A 27,774-nucleotide genomic window follows, 5' to 3' on the forward strand; every position below is an offset into this window, starting at 1 on the left:
TTCACTTAAGTAATTTTAAGTATTAAAAATAACACATTCTCACATTAATAAATGGAATTTGTACAGATGTTATTTCAGACGTGGATCAATTCGGTAGCCCTTCACACAATCAGCACACGTGAAGTAGCTCTCGCTCTTAAAAAGGTTGCTGACCCCTGATCTCGTGTCTGAAAAGCGTGATCAGTCGTCACCAAATTTCATATGCGCAGCCTTTCTTATGTCCACTTCAAGCTGGGTAAATAGAAAAGCAATTGGCACAATATTTTAGAAAGAGCTCCTATGAGGGAAAGCCACGATCACGTCCACAAAATACCAAATATTGTACCGGACTAATCACTAATTTGGGACTGGTTTCTCCACGGACTCCCCTGTCTACTGGTGTGGACCGAACGAGTGTTCGCGAATGGAATTGTTCAATAATCAAAGGGAAAAAAGGGTTCCTCGGTGGTAGTGCAGCAAATGTACCGACAGGTGGCACTGTTGCCCTGTGAGCGCTCTGTTTGTGGTGAGGGATGACGTCAAAGTCGCCGATGGCGGTCGCCGGCCACTCGCCTGACTTGAGCGACGGTGTGGATATATGCGAGTGCGAAAGGTTGTTGGTCTCTACACGCGAGCCCTGCGACTGACCGGCGTGTACTCCGCCTTCCGCCCGAAGTCAGCCGGGAAAGGCTCCAGCGGCACCACCCCACGACCCTCTTCGGGACAAGCCGTGTTGAAAATGGATGCATGGTTGGATGGGTGGAGGACTGATTGTCAAGTGTGATTTGGGGGCTCCCACTTCCGGGAACTTTTGACATTTTTGGATAGATTCAAAATGAGAATTAATACACAGCGCGGCCAAGATAACTTGAAATGAAAACTTTGGTTTTGTTTTGTAAAACTCTTTATGAGGGAGGAATCGGCATAGGCCCCGCTTCCCGTAACTTGCACGTCTCTGCGTGCGTGCCAAATACGTGTGTACAGTCACGAATAGTTTTACCTAACGCGGTCAAGACGTATTTGCTCTCGGTTACTTCGATTGGCTAAAATCGGATTTCTGTCGTGGATGCGCCGGTCGGCGCGTGGGAGAAAGATTGACTCGTGAGCGCTCAACAAGTGGCCGCGTGCGTCTTTGGGCCGTCCAAGATTCCAAACCCACCGGCGAGGAGGAGAGGCGGCATGACGGCTCGCGTCTTCAACTACATCAAGCCTCTGCTTGGCAACCGGTTGCTGGCCAAGGTAGGACGCAACCCCCCGCTCCTCTTCCAACGTCGAGTGTGGCACGTTTCCTTTTTTGTTTTTGGCACGTTTGATTCGGATGTCTTCAGGATGACGGTCGGAAAAAAAAAATCATACATTGTGACATGATTTAAAAACCTTTAATTCCTTCATTCTCCCGCCATAAAAATATCACAGTAATTAGTATGACACTTGAAAACCCAAACACGGCCTATTTTCCAGACATCTCATGAAAACAAAACGCCTCTCCTCCAGAATGTAAAACTCAAATGCAAAAAATATATATGTGCTGTATATATGTAGGAAAGAAAACTTGGTTGTTCCCATCCCCTCTTCAGGTTTTGTGTCTTGATCCTGCAGGGCAGCGTGGAAAGTCGCAGATGATCATATGTGGGTGTGATGAAATTGGAGCGGACGGACAAGTATTTGGCCACCAGAGGGCGATGTCGGACCGCAAGCGGCACCGACGTCGTCGCGAGTTCATTTGATTGCTCAGAAAACGATTCGCCGACTCCCAATAATGTGTCTTTGTGTATCCGCGCAACGATAACGAACGAGCCTTCCGGGCGATGGCAGGAGGCACGAGGAACCTGCGGATGCCGTCCAAATACGGACACCGGAACGACAGCCTTGAGTCAATCCCAACGGGCCCGCATTGCACGCGAAGAGGAGATCATCGGGATTCGGGTTTACATTTGTCCAATGAAACGTTTTTGCTTGTATAACGCGGCCAACCGTTGGGGAAATGCACCGATGCGCTTGGCGAAGCCAAAAAGTTAGCGAAAGATCGAGAACAACGCGAGGAGATCGGGGGAGAAAAGGAACCAAGTTATCATTCACAAATGCGTGGCTAATAGGAGGGGAAACAAAAGATAAATGATATTTTCTCTTACCGCCTTTGGTGTTCGCTAGTGGCAAGTGCAGGCTATTGTTGGCACGTGTTTCATCACCGTCATTGGCCGTTTGCAAACAAACGCTCCTCTCCTGAACTTAAAAACAAAACCAAAAAAAGACGACACGCGGTGACTTCAGTCGCTTCTAAAACTAAGTTGACACTTTCTGTAAGTGAAATATAAAAACCACCACAGTGGCACCTTCGAATTTGATCGTCCATCTACTTGGAGCTCCCATATTTGTCCGGGGCTACGCTACGTGCGTGTGCTTCACATCTTTCAAATACTGTGCTGACGTCGCCACTGTGTGAAGACGTGTGCGCGCGTGTGCGTGTGAGTGCGAGCGCCGCCTTTTGGCAGCCGGAGGCCCTGAGAGTCACGACAATAACACGCAGGCAAGCAAAACCAGATGAGAGTGCGCTGCAAGTCGGGAACTGAAAAGGGGGTGCGTTTTTGCGTGATGCCGTGCGCGTCGGTCTCGCCGAGTCCGCGGCGGGCGCTCCTACACCGTGTTCTCGTCCACCTTGGAATCCTCCTCCAGCTTGCCGGCGGCGGCGCCCTCCTGGTCTGCCTGGGCCTCGGGGGGCGAGGCGGGGGCCAGCATGGCGGCGCGCTCCTCCTTGGGCTCTCCTTTCGCCTGGTCCTTCTCCTCTCGCGCCAACAGTCTGTAGTTGATGCCCATCCCCACGAAGAGGAAGAGGCTGGCCACGATCAGGATGACGCCGGACGAGATGTACGTGTAGTCGTAGTGCTGGTAGTAGTTGTAGAAGCTTCCTGCCAGAGGAAACGGGAGCGCGTCAGCTTGCAACAAGGGGGCCCCTTTTCTGCAACCCAAGTGAGAGTTGGCTGCCGCCTTGGACGACTGAGACAAATTGCGATGGGTGACATTTCATTCAAGTGGAAAGATTTTCATCAAAAAAGGGGGAGGGGGGGGAGAAGAAGTGAACGACGCCGCTTGTTATCCAGAGAAGATGGCAAGACGCAGTATGAAGAGTCCTGAACTCCCTCCTTCAACATTCCAGAAAGCCCCCGCAACATCCCGGCCAAATGATTCCACCGCGTCTGCGGAAAATAGCAGAGCCGGCCAACTTCGGTGGAGGAGGGGGCCCGCAATCTTTCAGTGTTGCTTTTGGCGGGACAACATTGGAGCACACATTTCTTGAAAAAATGCGCACATCGTACGTGCGCCGAATAGATGTCACGAGTGAGCGGCCATTTTTCAATGCGCCAATAAAAGATTCCCTATCCAAAGGGGGGCTTGAAAATGGCGTGCCGGAAGCCGATCCCGGCTGCCATTCTAAAATGGCCCCAAAACGCTGAACAAGTAGCCCGCCCTCCCCCTCCCCCACAAAGAGCAAGAATTTCACAAAACAAAACAAAACAAAAAACCTCCCTCCAAATGTTACGATTTATTCCAAATCCGTCAAATAGCATGGGGCCTATTCGCGTAGTGTGTGTGTGTGTGGGGGGGGGGGGGGCGGGGGGCATGCCATCGAATACCCGCTGGAAGCGCAACTAAGACATGACTGCCACCTAGTGGTCATCGGTGAGATGAAAACTTCAAACGACAGTCGGCAGAATTTTGTTTGGGAGCTTTTACCCGCGCTGCCGCCGAAAGCACGCAGAACAGAGATCGGCATCGTTTTGAACATCAAAATCCTATTGGAAAATAAATCACGGCGCCGCGATGGTCGAATGACAACCCAGCCTTCGTCTGCCACTTTGGAGCGGCGGGAAGCGGAGCGAGCCCGTCCTTCCGGCCGGAGACGCGGCGCCACGTACCTGTCAGCGGGGGGCCCAGCAGCACGGGGGCGCACTCCACGATGGTGACCAGGCCCACGGCGGACGAGAACCTCTGCGCCCCCACCAGATCCATCAGCGTCTCGAAGAGCACCGAGCTGAGCCAGCCGAAGGCGAAGCCGAAAAAGACGGCGTACACCACGAAGCCCGCGTAGTCGCTGGACAGCGGCGCCAAGACGTGGCACACGCCGTTGTAGAGCACGGCGGCGGCGAAGAAGTACTGCACCCGCGGCCGCACCCACTCGGTGTTGGCCAGCAGGCCCATGGAGGGCCGAGCGAACATGTCCACGAAGGCCAGGATGGACAGGAGCAAGGCCGCCTTGTCCTTGCTGATGTCTTTGCTCTTGGCGAAATTGGACAGGAAGACGAGCGGCGCGAACAGGCCGAAGAACATGATCACGTTGCCCAGCAGGTAGAGCAGGAAGCCGCGGTGCTTGAACAGCGTCAGGTCGATGAAGGAGTTGACCGTCTGCAGCGCCGTCTTCTTGGGCCGCGCCTGGCCCTCGCCCCGGCCCCGGCCCTCGCCGCCGCCCTCCCGGGCCTCGGCCCGCGAGGGCCGGGGCCCGATGGGGCGCATGAGCGAGCCGGCCACGCAGCAGTTGAGCAGAAGCCCCCCCAGGATGAGGAAGCTGCCCCTCCAGCCGAACCGGTCGTACAGCCACGAGTTGAGCGGCGCCAGCGTGGACAGGAAGACGGGGCTGCCGGCCATGGCGATGCCGTTGGCGATGGGGCGCCGCTTGTAGAAGTACTTGCCGATCATGGTGAGCGCCGGGTTCAGGTTAAACGCCAGGCCCAATCCTGGACGAGAGGGGCAGACTTTGAAGGGGGTGGGGGGGGGGGGGCCGCGCCGGGCCCGCGCGAGCGGCCGAATGCGAGCGAGCGAGCGAGCGAGCGAGCGCCCACCTCCCACCACGCCGATGAAGAAGTAGAGCTGCGACACCGTGTTGCAGAAGGAGGCGGAGACCAGCCCCGACCCCGCCAGGCAGCCGCCCAGCAAGATGATCGGTCGGCTGCCGAACCTGTTCACCAGAATGCTGCTGATGGGACCTGAGGGCATGGGGGGGGGCATTTGAAAGTCTGTTCACAACTTGACATACAAAGTCAATATGCACCGTCAGCGGTGTGGACAATTCCAAATGATGTACGTGCCTTACCGGGGCTGGAACACGTTGGGGGGGGGGGGGGGGGGACCTTTCAAGGAGCATCCAAGGACAAAACAACTTCTTCACTCGTCGCTTGAAGAAATCAAAGCGCCGCAATCGCTTCAGAGTCGCAAAATTGCCGCCTCAAAAGCCAAGAAGAGCACAGTGACTTCCTGTTGATAGTCGAGTGATCGGAAAGGGAAAGGAAAAGACCACTCGCGGAGCACCACGCGGTGACTCCCACCCACAAGTCGGGGGAGATGGTGGTGACCTTTGGGCTCCGCCGCCCCGTTCCATTCGGAACGGACGTCTGCTCGCTTTGACGAGGACGGGGGGGGAGGCCCAGAGAACGTCGGTGCGCCTGCGAATGGACGCCGGCGTGGATTCGCAGCCACCTCCCAATACAAAGTACCCGAGCGGCGCTTCTATTCAGAGTGCACGTTTCGCGCAGCGGGCGACTGCGGGCGCTTCGCGCGGCTCAAAGGCAAAGCCAAGGGAACAAAACGCTCATCGACAAAGAATTCTTGTCGAGTGAAGCGAGACAAGCGTTCGGTGGCAGAGTTTGAAGCTTTTTCCAGCGCGGCGCACCGACGGAAACGGCCGGGAAAAAAACAAAGCCGTAAACCCGGATCGGAGCCCCCGAACTCGCGAGCGCGCCGACCGCGCAGTGCTTCCGCGTCGTCGCTCCACTAAGTGGTTGACCGAGCGAGTGAAAGCGGAGGTCGTACTTGCTCGTGGTTTTTTTATGCTTTATGCCGGGAAATGAAATTGTCCCACGGCATTTTCTCTCACCGGCAACGCTTGGGAAACCGAGTCGACGGCTCGGATGGCTTTTTAGTTTTTTCAAATGAAAGTCGTTCCTCCGAGGGAAGCGACGCGAGCCAAGAAAAAGGCTGAGAAGAGGAGATGTACGTCCATTCTGCGTTTACTCTGGCACAGCTTTGTTGACGCCCCCCCCCCCCCCCCCCCCCACCTCCGGGCCTTTCCCGGCACCCGCGAGAAGTCAACTACGAGTCGGCGCTCAGCCCGCCCACTCGAACGGCCTTTGTCTGACAACAAAATCCTGAAAGTTGAGAGGCGGCGCTCTTTGCCATCCGACTCCAAGGTTCAAGTCGCAAATGACACATCCGTGCCCCCCCCCCTCCCCCGGTGCCATGCGGCCGTGGGAGGAGGCGCCGCCCTGCCAGCAACTGAATTCCGAGTGGCCCGGGAGAACGGACTAAATTGTCAGAGGAGGGCAATTCAAAAGGGGGGGGGGGGGGAGAAAAAAAACCCCACGAGCACTTCAACATCTGGCTCCTGTTATGCCTTCGAGCACTCCTCCTATTCTTTCCTCAGTGGTCCCAAAAGCTTCCACGTCCCGATTCTGAAGAAAAAACACACGCGAGTCTCGGGGGGGTTGGCCGAAAATGTTCACGCGGGGAACAGACGCGAGCGCGCAGCGTGCCCGCCTCGGTTTTGAAGCGGGCGCACGCGATTCTGGGATGTTCTATATAGAACGTTAATGTTGAACTAACGTTCAATTGAATGTTGTACTCACAGGCCAACGTTATGAAGCGATACTCGCATTAGGGCTAAAACTGAAATAAGAATCGAACGTGGCATCGGGAGAAGCGGGCGGACGGCGCACCCCCGCGCAGCGCGCCCACGACGCCCCCGGCGAGATCATCGTGCGGAGGCGAAGCCGGTCTGAAGCCGAACAACGCTCCTCGTAAAAAGCGAGGAAACGCCATTCGTGTCTACGGCCAAAGAAAGGCGACGGGTACTTCCGCGCCCAAATGGCCGTCGGCCGGAGATTTCCCAAGAGGCGGCGGCGCTTCGCGCCGCGGGAAGGGAAGAACCTCGGGCCGAGTTCCGGATTGGAAAACCCGGCGCGGGATCCCCAAAACAAGTTGTCGCAGCGGCGCCGCGGCTATTTGCGAGCGAGCGCAGACGCTCGACGGAGGAGGCGGATCGCAACGCGGGCGGGCTTTGGGGGCCACTTACCTCCGGCATACATGACGGCCAGCATGATGGAGGAGATCCAGGACACTTGGCTGGGCGTGGCGTCGAAGATCACCTCGATGTCTTTGAAGAAGACGGTGATGGATTTGGGGAAGGCGTAGGAGAAGCCGATGGAGATGAAGGCGCCCGCCACCACGGCCCAGCCCCAGCCCCCCTCGGGAGGGGCGTATCCTGCGGGGCCCCCCGCCGGAGGAGGCATCTCCGCTCGGGGAGAAGACGGATCAAGTCGCGAGGAGCCCGGACGGGAGCGGCGCCTGCCGAGAGGCGGAGCCCGGCGTCAGATGGAAAAGCCGCACGAGAGGCGGGACGGGAGCGCGGCCGACGAAAAAGGGCCGCGCGTCCTCAAATGATCAACGCGTTATGATCTGAAGGCGTGCGCCGAAAGCCTTTCGGCGCCCTTGCCCGACGAATGGCGCGCCGACAAAGGCCCGAAGCCCAAACAAAGTGTTTGTGACCAGCAGGTGGCACCGTAGGGCTCTCCCTGCAGCCGCACACCTGTTGGTCATGAGGTCATTCGTGCTTTCAAAGACTCCCGGCCCGACCGCTCCTCGTGGGCTCATTGTTGCTTTTTGCTGCTGTCAGGTTTGTTTGTCACGTTTCTGTTATTGATAGTTTTTGTTTAAGTCATGGTTTTTGTTTGTTACTTTGGACTTTGTTTTGGATTTAGTTTTCTTTGTATTAAATATAATTGGTCAAGTACAACCCGCTCCTCCCTCCTGCCTGCTCTTTGGGGGTCCGCCACCACCACGCAACGTGACACAAAGCAGCCGTTTTGCCCAACGCGAGCGTGTCCTCAGACGTCCGTCGCTAACGTCGCCCTTTGCGCTTGGCGAGCTGAAGCCAACAAACAAATGCGGTGTCGCTGGACCGTATCGACGCCCCCCCCCCCCCTGCATTTCCACCCATTTGCGAGCCGAACGGGTACGGCAGCAAAATAAAAAATAACATTTACCGCACGCGCGTGAGGAACCGAGGGAAAGGAAGTTGCGCCAGAACTCAAGCCGGCAAACAGGAAGGTCATTAAATGCGGTCGCTCGCTCCCAATCTGGCAGAGGAAGTGAGCGCACACGACATGCGCGCTTTCATTCCGACCGAACTTTATCAACCGCTCCGGCAAACAGACGAAGCCGACTCGTGTCGGCTCGACGGACGAAACGGCGGCGCGGTTGAGTTGGCGTGCTGCGGCAAAAGAGGCTTCGGTCAGCGCGTCAACAATAGCCAAAGACTTCCGCTTTGGGGGGTCGGAACGCAAAACGCATCGTCTATGTGCTGATGCGCTTTTGGAGTCGCGAACGATCCGAGCAACTCGGCATTTTCTCGGCTCATTCCCGCACACTGCGGACACGGCGTCCGGCCTCTTCCGGAGCAATTTTTTTTTTTTGGGGGGGGGGGGGGGTGTTACTGTCCCAGGTTTTGAACGCAGCTATACATCCTATTCCCTCTTGACTTGGGTCAAGTTCAATTAAACAACACTCGGCTTTGATACGGTTCCACGTTTCCACGTTTCACCTTGATACTTGGTGAGGAGCTGCGCCAAGCCCTTTATTCCTTCTTTTTTTCTTGTTTTCATAGGGGAAACCCGCCCCCCCCCCCCCATCCAAAAATGCATGTTCACATTTTGGCATTCAATCAGTTCAAGGGGACTCAAGTCAAAACCGTTCTTGACAGTCCTGCCTTCTGTTCTGCCTTCTATCCGGGTTCATACGGCGTTTGGGGAATCGCAATGAGGCGGCGCAAGCCACCCGCTTTGAATCCATCGAAGGGGGGGTGGCCGTTTTTTTCTGGGGAAAAAATGAACGGCGGTCGCTCAAGGCTCAGCTGGCGCTCGTCACATGACCAAACTCGGAAAAGGGCGAGTCGACTTCCTCTTTGGCCAACAGACGGTGCGCTTTTGTGACATGCGGGGATCCCGAATGTCAAAAGGCTTCTCTGATGATTTCTGTTTTTATCTGCGCTTTTATTCTTGATCGTCAAGTGTCCTTGAGTCTTTTGAAAGGCGCTTATCAATAAAACGGGTGACTGTGATTATTCTGATGATTCCGATTGCAGGCAGAATAACAAGCAAAGAGGAGTCCGACTTTGGCTCGTCACTCATTCGGAGTCGGCCGGATCGGGCCCCCGCCGGCGCTTAAGCTAAGTGGCCGCGTAACGCTCGCCGGCTTAGCGTTTAGCGAGCTGTCGAGCCTCGCGCCGACGGAGCGCCGCTCATCCCCCGGCGCTCACCCGCGGGAAGGAGCGGCCCTCCGACGCGACGCGAGAGACGCGCGGCCGTTTGCGGGTCAGAGTCGGCGGGGAGAGCGCCGGGCCTCCGCGCGCAGCCCGCCCCGATCGCGCCGCGATGACGCGACGCGAGCCGACACCAAACGACTTCGGCAAAAGCCGTCCAGCCGCGGCCCGCCGCGGATGCGATCCCGTCAGGTCTGCGCTCGCGTGATCGTTGGCGCGTCCCTCCCTTGGGAGACGTCAATTTCACGTTCACGTCGAACCAAAAGCCGCCACGCGATGCGTCCGAACGGCCGCTTGGGCTGGACCGTCGCTAAAGCAAATAAACAAAAGCCTCATGATCTTCACAATTGTCAGTGGGTCGTTGTCCCGCGCTTGAAAAGATTTCTCTCTCTTTCTCTCTCTTACTCTCTCTTTTGAGGGGGGGGGGGGGGTGACACACAATTGATGCGTTTGAAACCATCGATCTTGGCCCTCAGAACTGGCCTTCGAACAGCGGGGGGGGGGGGGGCAGACTTTTTCACGTGAGGGAAACAAACAGACGTTTGTTTGGTTTGAGGTTGCGCAACCGCCGCAAGCATCCAAGAGGAGCGCGTGACGCAACGCGACGCGGCCGCAAAGGGGTCAACGAGCGACCGTTCCACATGGAGACCAACGCACGCGCGCTCTTCTTTCGGCGCAAGCGAGCGCTCGGGCAAACTGGGAGTCGGGGCCCAAGTCCAATGGAAGCGGGTGGATGATTGTCAGAGTGGCCTCGCACGCACGCACGCACGCCGCCGGTCTTCTTTCTCATTCGGTTCGGCCATTGCGGAGCGGTCCGGACCGGTGGCGCCGGCTTGTCGACAATACACGCAGACGTACGCGAGATCGTACTTGGGGGGTTTCGATCGGAGAGAAACATTTGGTGATTGTGTTATTTGGCATCTCGCTTTGTGTACATCAGAGACTGCACAATTGCTTGTCTATTTGTTTGCACCGCGGAGAATCGGTTCTCAAGCGCCCGACTCGTTTCACAGAGAGAGAGAGAGAGAGCGCGCTTGATAAAGAGCTAGCCACATAGCGAGAGATGGAGAGCTAGCTAGCTAACCACAAAGACAAATGGAGAGTTTCTCCGTTTTGAGACATTTTGTTCTTCTTACGATCCACGCTTTCTCCTCATGAGAGTCGGCCGCGCGGGCCGGACGCAGCCGTCTCCGGGCAGCGGGCGGGGGGCACGCCGAAGCGGTCGCCGGCCCATCGCGGGGCGCGCATCGACCCTAACGAGCGTTGGCCCCACATCATTCAAGGAGACGTGTCAAAGTCAAGGCCCGGCTGCCGCATCTGCCCCCTCCCTCGCTCCCCCCGTCCATCCCAAATCCGCAGCAACATTTCCCGTTCTCATATGAAAGAAAGAAGAGATATTGGAAGCCTTTTGTCGTGGCCAAAGCAGTCGCTTCAACAGGAGCTGAATCGAGCCTTCTCGGTGGCTTTCGGTCCTCATCTCCGTCATCGGCTCCACGCCGGGAGGCCTCGAGATCGCGGCGACTAGTTGCACCTGTGCAACTGCGCGCCGGTTCTCCGGGCGCGCCGAACGGATTCGTCCACTCCGCGGACCTCCTGACGACCATCTTCTCAAGCTGGACGTCCGACGGCTTTCCACGCGCGGCCAAAAATAAAAAGTCAAGGACAAGATCGAGGCGAACGCGCGACGGTCGTCAGTTCCGCCCCCCGCGGGGGGGAGCGTGTCTGGCTCGGTGCCGACCCCGCGGGGTGCTCCGCAGGCCGGCCAGATGCGCCCGAGGGAATCGCGTGCGTGCGTGTTTGACGGGGGGGGGGGGGGGGGGGGGGGGGGGCGCGGCGGGCGCCGTCCCGCGGCATCGCGGTCCATCGCGCCACCGCCGAGGCAGGAAGCGAGGCTCCGTGCGGCTCGCACGCGATGCCAAGTGGAAGTGAAAAGCGCGCCCCCGTCAAATTGCCCAACGCCGAAGGCGCTTCAACGCGCCGAACGAAGGAAGGAACACCTACCTGGCGTTGGGGAATTCGAGTCGCGCACACGCTCCTGACGTGCGGAGGTCGCCTCGGTGCTCGCGGTAGCAAGCGAACAAGCCGCGGCGGTCGAAGAGCGGACGAGTGCATGTGCGGAGGGATGGGAAAGGGGGGTGGGGGAGTCGGGATGATGACGACGACGATGACCGAGGCGGCGCGCATGCGCACGAGCGAGCCACCCTTCCAAACTGGTGGAATCTCACCCAGGAAGAAAAGAGGTGACCGACTTGTCCTTTGGAGGGACTTCAATGTTGTTGAAATGATGCGGTTGTTTTTTTTTAATGGGTGTGCTGCGTCGGAGCTGGTGAAAAAAAAAATCACGCTTGGAGCCCGTCGCGCGCGGCGAGCTCCGACGGGGGACACGTCGTTTCGAGACAACGCGCAGACATGATCTTCCTTCTTCGAGCGTTCCTCATAAAAAGAATAAAAGCCACGTGACATGTTTTGAATCGAGAGCGAAGCCGTTTCATCCGTGCCGCGCGTCGACAAGAAAGTTGTATTCCATTCAATTCCATTGAAACGCATTTCCATCCGGTGTCCCTTGCCAGGTCGAGGCAACGTTGCAAGTGCGAGGGGAAGACAAATGGAGACGTTCCGCGGTCCAAGTGCGCAAATATTGAAGCGGGAGAGAAGCGCGCATTGAAAGAAAGAGCCCGAGGCGCCAATGAGCGGCCCGCTTCCGCTCCGGTCATCAAGTAAAAGTAAGAATTTAGCCCCGGTCAAAACTTGAGGAGAAATTGCCACCTTTTATGGGAGCGGCGCGGCGGTGGCCTCCCGGCGCCGAGGCGCGGGCTTGGATTCCGGGCCTCGGCCGTCCCGCGTGGAGTTGACGCGTTCTCGCCGTGCCTGCGCGGCCTCCTCAGCTTTCCTCTCGCCTTCCCGAAACACGCGTGGCGGGACAACGGAACACTGGCGACCGTTGGTCTTTGCGTGCCCCGCGACGCGCCCGATGCCCGAAGACGGGGGGGACACGCCCGGCGGCCCTCCCGAGGAGAAGCCCGTTTGGAAATAGATGCCCGCGTGCTCATTTTGTGTCGTTTTGCAGGACGGAGAAAAAAAATCCGGAAGGGCGTCGCATGTTGTTTTCAAGCTAGCTCGGATCGGCTCCACTTTGATGGCACGCACTCAAATGTGTTCCGAAAGCTTCGGTAGCTTGAACCCCCCCCCCCCCCCCCCAAAACAAAACGACGCCTGACTTGTATTTCTTCATATGAAAAGAAAAAAGACGAGGCACTAAACCACAAATGATTCTCTTGTCAACAAGGTCAAACAATTCTCCGAAAAACGGGGATGGGGGAGTACCTTGCTTCTCCGAATTTTTTTTTCACGCTCCCCGGTCGACGTTCTCGCGTGTCGCTGGCGTCCCCGTTTGGAAAGAGCCGAGATGCGACTCGAGACTGCTCTCCGTCAACAGTCGGAGGAAAGCTTTGGAGAAACGTTGGCACTTCCCGCCAGCGGCTTGTGCTGAGGTGGCGGCGCCGCTTTGAGGAGGGGCGGGCAGGAGCTGCGTGGCCCGTCTGGGCAGAAGCCCCGGCGGCGAGCTCTTCCAAAGGCCTCCCCGAGACAACAAACAGGACGGCGGTGTTTATTATTCCCTTGTTTTTCCCGCTTGATCCCTCCGGCTCCTCCCCAAAAAAAGCAAAGAATTCAGCGCGAAAGCAAAACGTCGAGACCTTTTACGTCGGCTCGGGACGCCGGCCCGCCCGGCCTCCGGGCCGAGAGGCTCGCCGTTCCAGCGACACCCAGCGCAACGTGACTTCTTCATGTCCTCCGTCCGCTCCACGACTCCTTTTTTATTTCTTTTTTTTTATCCGCTTTGAAGCGTGCGCACCTTGGCGGCGATTTGGCGGCACGGCGCGCTCGGGGTTCGCACGTCTGCCTCCCCGTCGAGAGGTCGCAAAACTCGCCGCCGATCTTCGGTCGGGTCGCGGCTGCGCCGGAAGGAGTCGATCGCAGCTGACTTTGGACAAGAGGCGCGGCGCCCCCCCGATGAGTCGCCGGTCCATCGGAGGACACCAGATGACGACCCACCCCCCGGTTTTTGGGCCGCCGACGGAAAAATGCAAGGATGGAAGGGCCGCTTTGTGCAAGGCGCTAACGTCAGTCCAGAAAGCAATTGGAGATCGGTCGGTCGGATTGGTCGTCGGCTTTCCGTTCGAGGGATTTTTTGTTTTTTTGCGGGTGGCCAACAGCCCCCGGATCGCACCGAATAGATCCGGCTCTGCGCTCGGCAGCCGCGGCCGATCCGAACGCAGCGAAGCCCGAGCGCCCTCCCCAAGAGTTGATTCTCAAAAAGGCAAACAAAGCACAAAAAGCAATGACAAATCAACAGTAGAGGCTCCCAAACCGAGATTCAAAGTAACAAAAGAAAGCGAAGCGAACGGCACGCGAGACCACAACAGCGTGATCCCACGCAAGAAAGCAGGACACGAAATACGAGCAAGGAGAGCGGACGATGAGGCGCGCCTGGACCGCGGGGAGGGAGCCGACTTCGACGAGAACGGGCGCAGGCTCAACGCAAAGCAGACGCGAGCGGCCGAAAAGCGCCCGTGGCGTGAAAGAACACTTCGAGAAAGCGGCCGCGAGCGCGCGTCGTGACCCCCCCCCCGCGACCGCGCGCAGGCAAAAGGAAAAACCAGAAGCTCTCGCCTGCAAACGGCACGTGACAAAGTGCAAACGCCCAAAATAAGCGCAGCGCTCCCGCATTCTTTTCGGCCACGTGCGCCGACAGCATCCATCTTCCTGGAATCCGCCTCCCTCCTGTCAAAACAACAATGTTTGCGATTGCCAAGGCGGGAAGAGCACCCAGATGAAGAGCAAGCGTTGGCCACTAATAACTAACACGTGCTCAAGGACTCCGGGGCTGTTTTTTTGCGGCTCGCCTTGGAAAGTGCTTGAACGGTCGGTATCGATCTGCTTATCTCGCCCGGCGTGTTGTTCAACTCGCGAGTTGCTCCCTTTCATCCGCGGTCAGCTTGCCTTTGTCCCACTTTACTCGGAAGGGAGGGGAGGGGAAAAGGCTTGAACGCTTGGTGCGGCCTCGGGCCAACTGTTGCGCAGGTTCTGCTCTACCAACGTGGACTTGAGCCGTCCCCGGCCAATCTTTTCTCAATCCACAAATGGAGAGCGCTTGAAAACACATGTCTGCGTTCCAAAGAGAGGACGATGCCGCAAGAGAAGCCTTCCACATACACACGGTCTCTATATACGTATATATATGGGGCGCGGCGTCTTTTCCACTCTTAACGCGTTCAGTAGCAGCCAATTCTAGACCGAGTCTGAAAAGACGTTTAAAAACGTCTTTGGGAGCGAACGAGTTAAGGTAGATGTATGCAATCCTGCGGCAACTATTCAAACATCTGGATTTGATCCCGGGGCCCAAAGTATGCAGAGCGCGCCGGCTCGCGCTCCCCGAAGACCGTCCATCTGGATGTCGGTAAGATTGACGAGAACAGCGGAGTCTGAAGCAGCTTGATGCGATGTCCAAAGGACACCTTACCTTTATCGAGCCAGCAAGAATGGCCTTGGTCTTTGCCCGTATCTTACGCGAGCATTGCGGGGTTCCTTTTCAGTGGATTGACTCTGGTCTTGAACGAGGCTGCTCTACCAGCAATTGAAAATGAAATGAATTTCCAAAACCAAACGGAAACGAACTCGGGGCCCATCCTGACAAACGGAGGCCAAATGTTGAAAGGCTCGCCGCCGCCGTCATTTGAAGGAAGGGTGTCGGGGAGGAATCGCAGCTCCGCCTCACTGGAGGCCAATCGCCGGCGTGATTCGGACTCGAGGGCCCGCCCGGCCCGTTCGGGGAACTCGGGACTCAAAGCGAGAGCCGCTGGTCTCGCGTTTGCTTTCCACCAGGGTCCTTCACGGTCGCGGCGTTCCGCTAGCTCGGCGACATCCGCCCGCCGCTTTATCGCTTGACAAGGGTTCAGTGTGCTGCATCAGAGGCCCGGTGCTCATGACCCAGTTAGCGCGGGAGCGAGGGACAGAGAATCTTTTTTCCCCTCCGCTCTCAACATCGCGCAGATGCAAAGCATGTGACACGCACACTAAAAAAAGGAAAAGTAGGAATGCTGCCGTCATTGTGTTGCCTAATGTGGAACAGCGCTTGCGTCACCTTCTTCTTTTGTCTTCTTTTCATCCGACGAGAAAAGTAAAGCAAAGAAATGCGAGTTGATGGAGCCAATGGGTCCGCGCAGCCTCGTGAGCTCCAACACGTCGGCACGAGTCTGCCTCGAAAAGGCCGATCGTGCCGACTCGCCGTTGAAGCTGCCACAGAGGCTTCCAAACCACGGCGCGGTCGTTTGATATTCGCAACAAGTCTCGGGGGGGAAGGGGGGGCAAGAACAAATAGGCTACGCCGTTGACACCAAAGCTCTCCGACATGGCGTCCATCCAAAGTCCGCACGCTAGCGAGCGGACGTCACGTCGAGTGTCCGCCGCCACCTAGCGGCGAATTGTGGGCATTGCCGCGGGGAGCCGCCTCGGAAGCCGCTCGGGACTTTTTCGGAGGCTCGGTCGCCGGTCAATCGACAAAGAAGCGGTCACGGTCGCTAACGAGCCTATTCCGAATGGCAAGACCGGTGCGCAAATCTCTTCGGGCTGAAGTCTTTGTGCTTTGTGACTTCACAGCGCGGCATTTAAACGCAGCGCATCGAGGCGTCGCTTTGCTTCATCCGTGCTTCTGCCCCAAAACCGAAGTCCAAGTGTCCAAGTGAGAAGGGAACTTTTTTTTCCCTGCCCGTCTTCGTTCGCGTGAAAAGCGGCGTCTCGTCGGAGGCCGTCTGGCAAAGACGATTTCAGGTCAAATCAAAGTCGGCTCACGTTTCTTTGGAGAAAATTGACCTTTAATAAAAACCGGCAGTGACCTTGAGCGGGCTGGCGTTCGTCCTCCAACAAAAGACCGCCGAAGGATCACCGATCGCGTTTCTACCGCACGGTGGTACAAAAAGATGGATAGGAGGCGGCGCGGGCATCCGGCCTTCCGAACGAATCACGCCAGCGACTCACGCGGTGCGCTCGTGGACGACAGAAAGACTACAGGGTCGCTGTGCGATGATGTCGCGGGTGTGCGTCGGCGTCGCCGCTGGAGACGAGAGTAGAGGGGGGGGGGGGCAGATACGCCAGCGGGGACCTCAAAAAATGTCCGCGTTGACGCAACAGTTGGACTCACGTGGGCGTCATTCGATAACGCGACAAAACACAAGAGCACGACGGCGACGACGTCATCGAAGCCGCGCGATGCGCCGGCGGCCAATTCCGGCCGGACGTTCGACTCCGATCACGAAAACACCCACGATGAGAAAGTGAACGGGATGTTTGGACTCCGAATGAACTTGGCGAATGAAGGCGGGCTCGCCGGGCTAAGACAAACGAGCAACATGGATATCGGCTACACGTAGATGCGGCCGCGGGCTCGTCCGCGCCGTCGGCGGAAAACAAACAAATGAAATGCAATCTTGAATCGATTGAAACGGGGGGGGGGGGAAAGGTCGTCACTAAATGGAAGCCGAGTGGACAGAGTAAAAACCAGGCCGAGTCTTAAAAAGTGGACCTGAAATGGTGGGCCTGCATAGAAGAATCAAGTCCCTCATGCGGAGCGCACGACGCCGCGCTCCATCGGAAAGACGAGAAGAAATAAGCAACTTCGGTCGCGATATAGCAAGAAAATAAGCGGGAGAAAAATCGGACGGCCTTTTGTCCGTTTGCGTTTCCAATCTCAGGATGACCAGGAAGGGCGGCAAGAGTGGCCGTTCCGACCGTTGAAACTTTGAGGCTTCTCCTTCCCCTCCCGCTTGCGCAAAACAAGTCGCTTTTCAAGCGGGACTTCTCAAAGCGCCGCCGCAGGGCAAAAAGGAGGAAGAAGACGGCGGCCGCCACAAAGACATCCACTAGCCCGGAATCTTCGGTGGACGACCGACCGACCGCCTTTGCCCCGGCAGCCGCACTCGGCGGCACGCCTTCGCGCCACTCGGCGGGCGAAATGCGCAGCGGCGGCTCTCGGCCACCCGCTCCAAAGTTATTTTGCGGTTCTGTAGCTTCGGCGCGGAGTCCTCCCGGTGACGGAGTACGTCTTCGGTGGGTGCTCGGAGGGATTTTGGAGGCGCGGCGGGCTACAACTGCTGCTGCACCAGCCGCCTGTAATGCGGCATGACTTTGCTTTCCGGGAGGTAGAGCGCCATCTCCAGGGCCACCAGGATGGTGAACTCAAAGCTGATCAGCTCCCGTCTGCCGATCCTGAAGCGCTCCTCCAGCTTCTGCTCAAGACACAGCGCGCGCAAACGCTTCGCTCAACTCGATCGTCAATTTGTACCTTTTTTTGCTTTTTGGCCACGCTTTCTAATATATCCTTGCCGCGATTTCCCGCTTTCATCCAACGGACATCGTCCGGCTTCATCTCGGCACTTACTTCGGACGCGCCCCCACAAAAACAAATGGGATGACATCATCCGCAGCACAAGGCCATCAGTTACTCGGCACTTGGATCGCAAGGTCGACAGTTGATTCGCCATCATGTCAGGCCGTTGATGATGCGGGGAAAGTCGCTGCTGCCATCTAGTGGCGGAAAGTCGGAAGCTCGCGCCCATGTCAAGTTTTTGTGCTTGAATCCCAAAAGCGCAACGATTTGGACCGGCCAAATACCCAAACGGACTCGCAAATGCGTTCGAGGGGCTCGCTTGCCACGTGCGAACGTAGCCGCGAGCTATCGACTTGCGCACCGCAGTCTTTTTTGAGGGGGAGGGAGGGGGGGGGGGGTCGAATTGGGCGGGCGTCATCCCAGTGGCATGAAAAATGATTATCATTTGTAATTTGGGCATTTTATTTTGGCCGCACTCTGCGGTGCGTGCTTCCCCTTGGCCCTTTTGTTCTCCGTCGCGCGTGCGCGTGTCACTACCCCGTGGCATTGTGGGAAAATGCTACACTGGTTCCGTTTAGCCCAGCTCGGAAGCTATTTGCGAGTAGGTTTCACTCTGACTCGTGCACCTGTTCACACAACAGCTAGGCATGTTATTGTTTGAAACTATTAGACCCCCCCCCCCCCCCAAAAAAAACAACGGAGAACGGAAAGGGGCCAAGTCACAAAGTATTTGAACTTTTCTGTGCAAACCTCCCCTCTGCACGGCCTTTCTGAGAGAGCGTAGGTTTGCGACAAAACAGCGTCTAATAGGAAAGTAGCAGATTGTCAATGCGATAGAGCTCAACCGAGAGACAAGCTTGATATGTTGCGGACGAATCGCATTTAGAACCGTTTTCACGATTCATGACGGGGCTCGCTCGCTCGCTCCACATTACTGGAAAAGTACAACTAGCGTCCGCTACATAAAGTACCACTGGCATTTGCAAGTCTGATTTTTTTTTCTTTCCCATCCTTCTTGGTCCTCTAAATTGGTGCGTGCGTGCGTGCGTGCGTGCGTGAGTCTTACATCGATGAGTTGTATGACCTCCTGCTTCCTGAGATCGCTGCTTATCTTGGCGGCCAATAGGATGCAGGCGGCCGACACCAACTTCCTGTTCAATCAAGTCAAACAAAGGGGAAGGTTTGACTTGAGCTCATTCGAAAAGAAAAACCACTCGAGTTGGAATGACGACATGCCAACACCAGAGGGAGCCAACGAGTCACTCGTGGTCACATTTGATTGGATTTTTTGGAGCGCGCGGCGGTCGGCGACGGCGAAGGAAGGAATCCTTCTTTTGTGACCTGCTCTCGAGTGGCCCAACACAAAAGGAGCCCTACCTGTTGTGTTTGTTGAGTCGCCCTTGCAACACCAACTTCTCAAAGTAGACGAAGGCCATGGCGACGGTGGCGGGCTGCAGGCCGCAATCCTCGCCCACCGACCGCATCTCTCGCTTCAGGCTGAGACGCAGACGAGCAAAAGATCCCGAGCAATTTCGGGAGCGGGCCCGACACACACGGGGCCCCCGCTTGGCCATTTTCGGCGGCGTCACTTTACCTGCGGATCTTACTCAGGGTGAGTTTGACGTGCGGAAACTTCTCCTTGAATGTCTCGTTCATGTCTTTCTTCAGATCGGAGGGTTTGACATATTCGATGACGGTGGTCTGCGAGGAGGGCAAGGAAGGAATCCGTTGGGTTGGCTTTTCACGCCTCACTTTGCAGCCGACGGAGGGCCGCCCGACGGGCGGCCTTCCTCGCGGCCGACGATCGACGCACACGTGGCACGGCCGCCGTTGCGAAAATCCGCCCGGATGGATTAAGCGGCCGCGTGCGCGCGCGCGCTTTTGGTTGGAATGGATCCCGCTAAGCTGCTGCCTCGCGCGCGGCCCGCTAAGCTGACATGAAGGCGGTCGCCGCGCACGCGCGCGCATCTAATCGCCACTTCTTGACCGTCACCGTTTCGCCAGAGGACGTTTTCGAGAAGCTCTTGGATCAAGGTCAAAACAAGAAGTGCGGCGATTTTAGCATCCGAACGGAGAAATAGTCCAAAGTTCAAGCGGTTCTGGGCTTTCTTCATGGCACGTTTTTTGCCACAACGCGCCAGCAGGGGAGGATGGCAAGCTTGAATCGGCTGGATTTCTTTCCCGAGAGCCCCGCCGAAGCAACCGACGCTTTCGTTTTCATCGGGAGCGAACGGCAGGAAGCGAGCGAGGACGGGCGTTGCGAAGTTTGTTTCCCCGATGGAGCGGTCAAACGTCTCCACGTTTTTGCTGCAAACGAGCAAAACGAGGACCGGGCGAGGGCTCAGATGTCGACCGGCGACGCGTTGATCTGTTGCGGCACTTGCGAGTGGCCGCATTGAAGAAAAAGGCTTCTCACCATGTAAGAGGCAAAGATCAGCACCCGCTTGTGCTTCCCGCAAGGCCACTGGGGGTCGCCGAGGACGTTTGGGTCGTAGTCGCTCACGTCCTCCGGTCCTGCAAAACAGGAGAGATGCGCGTGGCGAATCCGGCCGGCCCGCCCCGCGCGGGCCGCGGGGCGGTTTAGCTCCGGCGCCGTTTGGGAAAGTCGCGGACGCCGGACTCCCTCTCTCGGGCCGTAATTGGAAAGCAACGACCGCGACGCCGGTTTCTCAGCACGGAGCCGCTCCCATCTTGGGGCGACGGGAGACAAACGCATCCGAGCGTGTCACCGACTCCCCCCGCCTACTCCGCATTTTGGTTGTTTTTGGTGGACTTCCTTCGCGGGACGCAAGGAAACGAGCGCTCTTTGGCCGCGAATCCTGAAACAAAAGTGTGGCTTCTCTTGATGTGGGAGGGGTCGATTGAAGAAACACGCTTCATGGCTATTTTTCTTTTGACGCTACTATTTTCTCTTTGACCGCAAATGAATATCGCTCCGTCGGCCTCGACGACAAACGATGGGTATGCGCGTGTTCTACCGAGGTCGAGTCCCACCGCCCCGTCGAGCCGACTCGGAGGGAAGCCGCCGGCGGGCGCGCCGCGCCCGCTCCTCCAGAGGGGAACCTGCGGCGTCGGGTCGGCGGCGGACGAGGGCTTGCGCCTGACCAGGGCGTCGGTGGGGTACAGGAAGCGGGCGTACGACACCGACTGGACGAGAGGCAAAGAGAGAGGGTCAGGCGGCGACGGCTCTCGGCGGCCTGGCGGGGGCGGACGTACCCGGTCGTACGTCTCCACGTGGAAACCCTCCAGCGCCGTCATCTCCAAGGAGGTGGAAATATTCCCCGACGAGTGTCTCCGCCGGGGGTGGCTCAACGTGGGCTCGCTGGAGACGGGGGGGCCACACAAAGACATGGGTCGGACCGGCGAGCGGCGGCATTCTTTCAAAGGCGGCTTTCGCTTCAAGCTCCCGCTCAAATCGCAACCGCCGAGCCGGCCGAGGGCCGGGCAGAACAACCCGCTTCGCTCTCCGCCGGCTCGGGCGACAGCTCGTCTTTTCTGAGGCCCGCCGTCGAAAGAGCCGAGCCTCCTTTGTCACGCCAATATCCTCCTGACGACCAGTCGTTCAAATTTGTCCTCTGTAGAGGACATTTGTGAAGCTAAATATCGATAGCATGAACTCCTTTTGTTACTCTAAAGAGGACATTCTGTGTTTTCCAATGATACCACATTTGGAGGGGTTGGAAAAAGTCAGAAAACGGCTTCCCTCGGCGCGAGCACTTTTTATGGGAAGAGGAAAAGTACGGTCATACTTTTTATCAAACACATTTTGTCTTGAAATGCTGTTGGCATTTTATTGACAAGACTCCCGTGAACACGTTAAAGTGTCGTCTGAAGTGTACTTGAGCCCGTTTAAACCAATGTAGTGGCATTTCAAAAATGCAGTCCAATGACTTCACATAGATTGGGGAATTTCAAAATAAATGTGATTGGACAACATTTTTTTTCTCCCGGTAGTCAGGAGGGTAAGTCGTGGTGCGCGTGCGCGTTTGGACGGCGCGAAGTACGCAGGACCGCTCTCGGGTCAGAATCACCGACGCGCCTTTTGATGTCCCGATGGCAATCGCTCGCGTGTCACGAAAACGCAGCCGTCCATTTTCTGATCCGCTCTTCCTCGCGAGGGTCGCGTCAACTTTTGGGGCACGTCTCAAAGGCGCTTGACGCCGATGGCCACGGACGGCCTCATCGGGCCGTTTGATTTCTGCGCGGCATTGTTTTTGTCATTTGGGTCCTCGGGTGCCGTTTTTGAGTTGCGTCGGTTTCGCAAGTCCGGTTCCGAATAGGATTCTCACTCAGAGTGAACACGAATGTCTCGAGCTTTGCCAAAGGTGACGTGGTGACGTGGTGCGTGCGTGCGCCTACCTGAGGTAAAAGCTTTCTCCGTACGGCAGAACGGAAAAGGCGGCACACAGGGACCTTTTGGCGCAGATCAACACGATCCTGAAAACAACAAAAGGCACGGTTGCACGTCACGTTCCGGCGGCTCCGGAAGCGCCGAAGAGCGCCCGGGAAAGTCAAGAGCAGGCCATCGGTGGGGATTTCATCTCATCGGAACGTGTCGGAAGAGGAGGCTCCGAGGAGGCGCGTCTGGACGACGGAGCGCGGCCGTTCTTTGTCCAACTCTTCCGGTGCCTCAAGCAGAGCTCATCGTTTGAGGCCCAGCGGATTTAGGAGCGTTTTTATTTTTTATTTTTCCGCCGCCTCGCATGCGCACGATCTTTTCTTTTCTCATTGTGACAAGTGATCTACAAAGAGCGACGGCGCCGCTCACGGCGAGCGTCTATTTTGGTCCGCCGCGAGTCTACGATGACGGCGCGGCTCGCGCTCCTTCCCCTGACCCGCACGTCGGATTCGGTCCGTCTGCGAGCGAGTGCGAGAATAGAACGCGAGAGCGCGCGACATAATCGCGAGGGAGGAAAAAAAAAAAAGCACAAAGCGCCGGCTTGGAAAGCGCTTCAAACGCGAGATCGCGGCAAGGCATCCGACACCGATTTCTTGCCTCCGCCTCGAGAACTTTTCCTATGCGGGAGAATGACATTTTTGGGGCGGGGTGGGGGGTGTTTTCACAGTGCGAATGTCGTTGCCCGATGACCATCGTGTGTTCTCTTTTTTTTTTCTTCTCCAAGACAAACGATTCCACATCAATGTCGGGGATTCGATTGTCTTTCGTGAACTCATTTCCGGCGCCGCAAAGGGAATGCGAACATTCAACGCCATCGACGTCGAGACGCGTCATTTACGGTTTTCCGACGCGGCTAATCTGTGAATTTCAAGATGGCAGACGGGCAGCGGGAGATGGCAGCCCAGCGCCACGATTACATTTGACATCAGCCCGGGTTTGGAGTGCGCACGACAGAGGACGAGGGAGTGAATGGCAACAAATTTCGGCCTTTTGACGCTCAAAAGGAGCACGAACGCGAATAGTGTCGGCAGGGTATCTGTCATCGTCGTCGCGTGAGGGGCCACCAAACAAAAACAAAATGAGCTCGTGACCGACATCGCACCCGGTGAGTCAGAGTGAGTTGCGCGCGCTCTCGCTAAGGACGCCGAGATTTGGCCGTCAAAAGGCGTTCCTCCCTCAATTTTCTTTTTGCTCTTCTATAGCTGGGAAGCGCTGTTCAGACGGTTTCACTCGAGCTCAAAACATTCCTTCTGCTTGACTTGTGACCCCAAAAAACGTTCTCAGCTTATTGGAGAAAGCAGGCTATATTCAACAGCAGGTTACGAAAAACAAAAACAAGAAACATTTCCCCAGTGTGGGAAAAAATCAAGGAGATCTTAAAGGGCGCCGCGGCCACGTGATCGACAAAAAGACAGCCGACGGCGCGCCGGGCGGTTTTGTCTCACCTGCTGCCTCTCGTGTCGTACTGCTTCATGTTTTTGATGAAGTGGATCTTCTTGGCGTGTCGCGGCCGGGGAGAACCGCCCGAGAGATTTCGGGTCCTGGAGTAGAAAGTCGGGAATCAAGACCTGAAAGAGCAACGCAAAGGACACTCGCCCGGCGCGCCGCAGCGCACCGAGACCCTCGTGCTTCCTTCTCATTGATCTTTCGGCAAATAAATTGCCCTTCGGAGTCTTTTCTGCTACCGAAACGCTATCTTGCGCTCTGGAGCGCCGCATTTTTGGATTTCGACAATCGGAGCAAACGGATTGAAAGGGCAGTCTGATCACCGTCCGTTTTGGCAGATGATGGTCAGAGGCACGAGAGTGACGGCAAACCCCGAATGTTTTTGGGGATGGGGGGTGGGGCTGTTTGTTTGTTATTATTTCTTGCAAATTGATCGCCATGCAAAGAAAGCAACGGCCACCGCAGTCCTTCGCTTCTCATCCACTCCAAGCGTTTGCCGCGGCGACCATCTGCTTGAGGTTGAACGGCGGCGTTGACCTCGCGGATTAAAACGCAGAAAAAAAAAAAAGCAGGCCAAGGAGATCGGCCCAATGACATCACGGCGGTTATGCAAGCGCCGCGCTGACGTCACCGCGGCGGCGCCTGCGAGGGACTCGAGTCGCGTGCGTTCCCACACGGGCGCCTTCCTCACGCCAGTCGGCCATTTCCAAAGTGCGCTTTGGGCTTCGGCGATCGTTCGCCGTCTCTCATCACCGCTACGCTTTCCTTTCCCTGTCGGGGGATGGAGAAGGAAGCGGATTTTCGACACCCCCCCCAAACTGGCAACGTGCCATCCATGTGGACTTGAAACATTTCTAAAATCCTCTGGAACAAATACATTCAGGGGAACCCCCCAACAACAACAACTTCTTTTGACGGCGGCGCGGGCGCCCGCAGCGGCTCCTCTTGTTGTATGTCGTGAGAGGGAAGAAATTTCATCTGCGCTGTACGTTGCACATACAGCGCATTTGATAATAAAGTTGTACTTGACTTGAACTTTCAAAATAAAAGCACGGCACATTTCACGCTCGACTTTGCGGTGACGGCGAGGGCCGGTCTGAGACGAGCGGAGGTCCGGGTGTGGGATTTCCCCGGCCTTTTCAAAACGATCCGCGGGATGTTGAGGAATGTTGCATTTGCGTGGGAATGACAGCGGAACGGAGGCGCGCAAGTTGGCCACAAAGAGAAAAAGGAAGAGACGCACCTCCGCGAAGCTAAGCCCCACGGATCTATCGCGCTCTGGTTGGAGAATGGGGGCGCGCGGGTGGAAAATGAGCCCAACGCGGCCGACGGCGGCCGCGGGCCGCGGCTTCTTTTCAAGCGGGCGCCGCCATCGGAGTCCTTCCGGCAAATCCGCAGTCAAGCCCATCTCCAAACCGTTTTGCCAAGTCCCCGGGGGCCGCGCGAGCGTGAGAGAAAGCCTCCGTCTAAATCCGTCCCGGCATCCGAGCCTCTCCCGTGAGAACCCGGCGGCTTCTTTCCTCCCTCGCGGATGTTGTGGAAGCTGGCGTGGGAATGGAAAAATCTCCTCGCCGTCGCCGAGGACGACAATGGCCGTTGACGTCACCGATGAAGCGCGCGCGTGCGCGCGCGCCGATGCCCCCGAGCCTTCGCTGACCCCCCCGGGAGCTCCGATGCTGGCGACGTGGTCAAAACGGAGTCCGACCAGTCGCCATTTGCTCGCCGCTTGTCGATTGGAAGCCTCCGCGGAGACGACAAGTACTCATCTAGCAATGCCTGTCGGGGTCTCACGAGCGGTCCCTCGGAAGCGGTGGATGTTGGCGCAGCCTCGCCGCCGAGTCAAAGCGTTCACTGGGGGGTGAAGAAAGCCACCCTCAATTTTGCAGCAATTCACCCCGGATGGGTGAGGCCCGTCCGTTCTCCCTCTTCTTATGTCCGCTTGAAAGAAGAACGGGTCCAATCGCAACACATTTCACGATCGTCCATTTCTTTATTCTCTTCCGTGATCGTTTGCGTCACGTGCAATCGGAGGTCTTTGCGCCACGGCCACGCCGCAAACGTCCGTTGATCTTGACGAGCCGAGCACGTGTGCTTACTGCTTGCATCCGCGTGAGAAAAAAAAAAAAGCCCCAACAGCATTTTGCGCTCATTTGACTCGACGCCGTCTGTGGTTTTCTCCTCCCCCGCTTCCTCTCAGCAGAGACGGCACTTGGCGATTGGGCATCGTGCAGCGACGGCCCTCGCGGCGGCCGCGTGATCCCAGGCGCTTCGGGTGGCCGCCGCTTTCCAAATTCTCCCGTCGGCCGTTTCGAAGGACTCGGCGAGAAAATCTTCCTTTTAAGAATCGCCAGCGGTGGCGCTCGCGATTGGGGAATGACCGAAAGCAGTTGAGGAAGTGTGACAAACTTGAGCAAAAGAGCCAGCGAGCGAGGCAAAACCTTTCCCTGACTTCAGCAGCTGTGAAGAAGTTGCGCTCGTTTCGCCTCACCAAAAGACGCCCTCTATCCTCGATGGAAACGATCTCAGTTGAGTTTTTGTCACTCGACGAGTCGAGTGTTTTTAGGTCCTACCGTCTTTCGCGGACTTCTCCTTCTCCTCGGCTGCTTTTGCGACTGGCCGTCGCCTGATGCCTTTTGAACGCGTCCAGCCGGCAGTTGGCGGATGGCCGTCTCGCAAGGGATGCGGCGTCAGGGCGCCATCGATGACGGCGCGCGCCGTCCTCGGTATGACCGAGCCGGGCGGGCGCGTTGATTTAGCCACCGCTCGTCAAAGCCACTGGCTCGTGTTTTTCGGGCGATAAAACCTCACGTTTCGATCACATACGCGTTTGACTTGGGGTTGTTCTGCTCTTCATTGGAAAGGGACTTATGTAGCCTCGAGTTTGCGTTAGTTGCCGTGCACTCTCCCATCTGGGCTTTTAGACCATCGTGTATTTTATGTTGGGGACGACATGCGCAAATGAACTTTCTGCTGGAATTCCGCTCGAATCTTTTGATCTCGATTCATGTGCGGCACGTGCACATTGTCCGCGAATTCTTTTTTTGTTTGTTTGGGGGGGGTTTGTCTTGAAAGGGCAAAAGTTTTTCACTCTTGTGACAAGCATTTTTGAATTCTTCGATCCTTTGTTTCCCCTCGGTTGTCGTGCTGAACATTTTTGCACTTGACTTTTGTTTTGAACTCATTAATTTATACAACGTTTGCAGAGTAATAAAGGACATCATCCTAGCTTTCGTTTTAGAGGGGGCTCGCGTCTTTCTTGGCCCCCCAGTGGGGTTTTTTTTGTTTTTTTTAAACGCCCCCAGTCTTGCGAATGACGGAGTGATTGTCCGGAGGGACAAACGAGCAAACAAGGAAGAAGAAGTTGCGCTCTCGCCTCGTCTCTCGCGCTCACCTTTGCCGCAGGTCGGAGGACAGCGAGTTGCAGCTGTGCACCGACAGCAGCGTGGACGACTTCCGCGGTGCCACGGGCGAAGGCAGCAGGCTGCCGGCGGACGGCGACGGCGACGGCGAGAGCAGGTGGCCGTCGGCCGCCGAGTCCCTGCGGCGCCCGAGCAGCAGTTCCGGGCGCCCCGCGTCGGAAGGCAGGACGACGATGGGCGGCACGGCCAGGAGCCCGGCGCCCGTCCGCCGCGTCGCCGCCGCCGCCGCCGTCGTCTTTTTCGCCTCCCCGCAGCTGACGGAAGTCGACAAACTCGCCGCCGAGCGCGTCCCGTCGTCGCTCCGCGGCTCCGCGAGCGTGGCGGAAGCCGGCTCGCTCGGCTCCGGGACGGCGTCGTGGCGCCGCCGGGTCCCTCCCCGCTCGGCCGAGCCGCTCCGCGCGGGGCGGCCGTCCAGCGAGATGTTGGAGAGGAACAAAAGAGCGGCTCGTCTCCGGTTCGAGTTCTCGCGGTTCCTCCGGATCTGCTCCCGAGTCTGGCTCTTAGTGGCGGCCCCGAGCTGGCCGCAAGCGGCGGCCGCCGCCATGCTGCTCGTCCGCTTGGGAATCGCACTCCCAACTGTCAAATCCCTTTTACCCGGCGCGAGAAGGGCTTTAGCCCTCCCGCGCTCCCATTGGACCAAAACTGGCCTGCGTCATGACGTTGCCCTACGTCGTCTTCCGGGACCAGACCAAACCGTCGCCGAAAAAAAACAACAAAACAAAACATGACGCCTGGCGGGAAAAAAAAAAGAACAACAAAACATGACGCCGTCATTTGACTGGACTTCAAGCGGGGAGTTTGAGACTTTATTAACCGAGAGCGAGACACTTATCGGGAAGTGACT

General features: G+C 57.2%; 2 protein-coding genes across 3 annotated transcripts; both read right to left on the reverse strand.

The window, feature by feature from the left end:
- Positions 1–1,342: 1,342 nt before the first annotated feature.
- Positions 1,343–11,408, reverse strand: LOC147209910 (monocarboxylate transporter 1-like). Of its 2 annotated transcripts, none has more exons than XM_086113989.1 (5): positions 11,285–11,408; positions 7,040–7,311; positions 4,815–4,958; positions 3,894–4,709; positions 1,343–2,885 (listed from the first exon to the last, which is right to left on the reverse strand). In XM_086113989.1, exons 2-5 carry the CDS (start codon positions 7,254–7,256, stop codon positions 2,614–2,616), a joined length of 1,449 nt encoding a protein of 482 aa, XP_085970115.1. In that variant the 5' UTR covers positions 7,257–7,311; positions 11,285–11,408; the 3' UTR covers positions 1,343–2,613. The 2 variants fall into 2 exon arrangements, with proteins under 2 accessions (XP_085970115.1, XP_085970033.1); XM_086113907.1 differs by lacking the exon at positions 11,285–11,408 and adding an exon at positions 10,420–11,062.
- A 4,720-nt stretch (positions 11,409–16,128) lies between these two features.
- On the reverse strand, positions 16,129–27,741 carry cables2b (Cdk5 and Abl enzyme substrate 2b). Its single transcript, XM_086114114.1, has 10 exons — positions 26,903–27,741; positions 23,511–23,606; positions 22,026–22,103; positions 20,883–20,988; positions 20,645–20,813; positions 20,083–20,180; positions 19,261–19,367; positions 19,044–19,163; positions 18,733–18,817; positions 16,129–17,565 (listed from the first exon to the last, which is right to left on the reverse strand). The coding sequence occupies exons 1-10, from the start codon at positions 27,472–27,474 to the stop codon at positions 17,422–17,424; spliced, it is 1,575 nt and encodes a 524-aa protein (XP_085970240.1). The 5' UTR covers positions 27,475–27,741; the 3' UTR covers positions 16,129–17,421.
- Positions 27,742–27,774: the final 33 nt, after the last annotated feature.

This window comes from Hippocampus guttulatus, chromosome 1 (genome assembly GCF_054856545.1).
Source record: "Hippocampus guttulatus isolate MCC_2025c chromosome 1, RoL_Hgut_1.0, whole genome shotgun sequence".
Lineage (NCBI taxonomy): Eukaryota > Metazoa > Chordata > Actinopteri > Syngnathiformes > Syngnathidae > Hippocampus > Hippocampus guttulatus.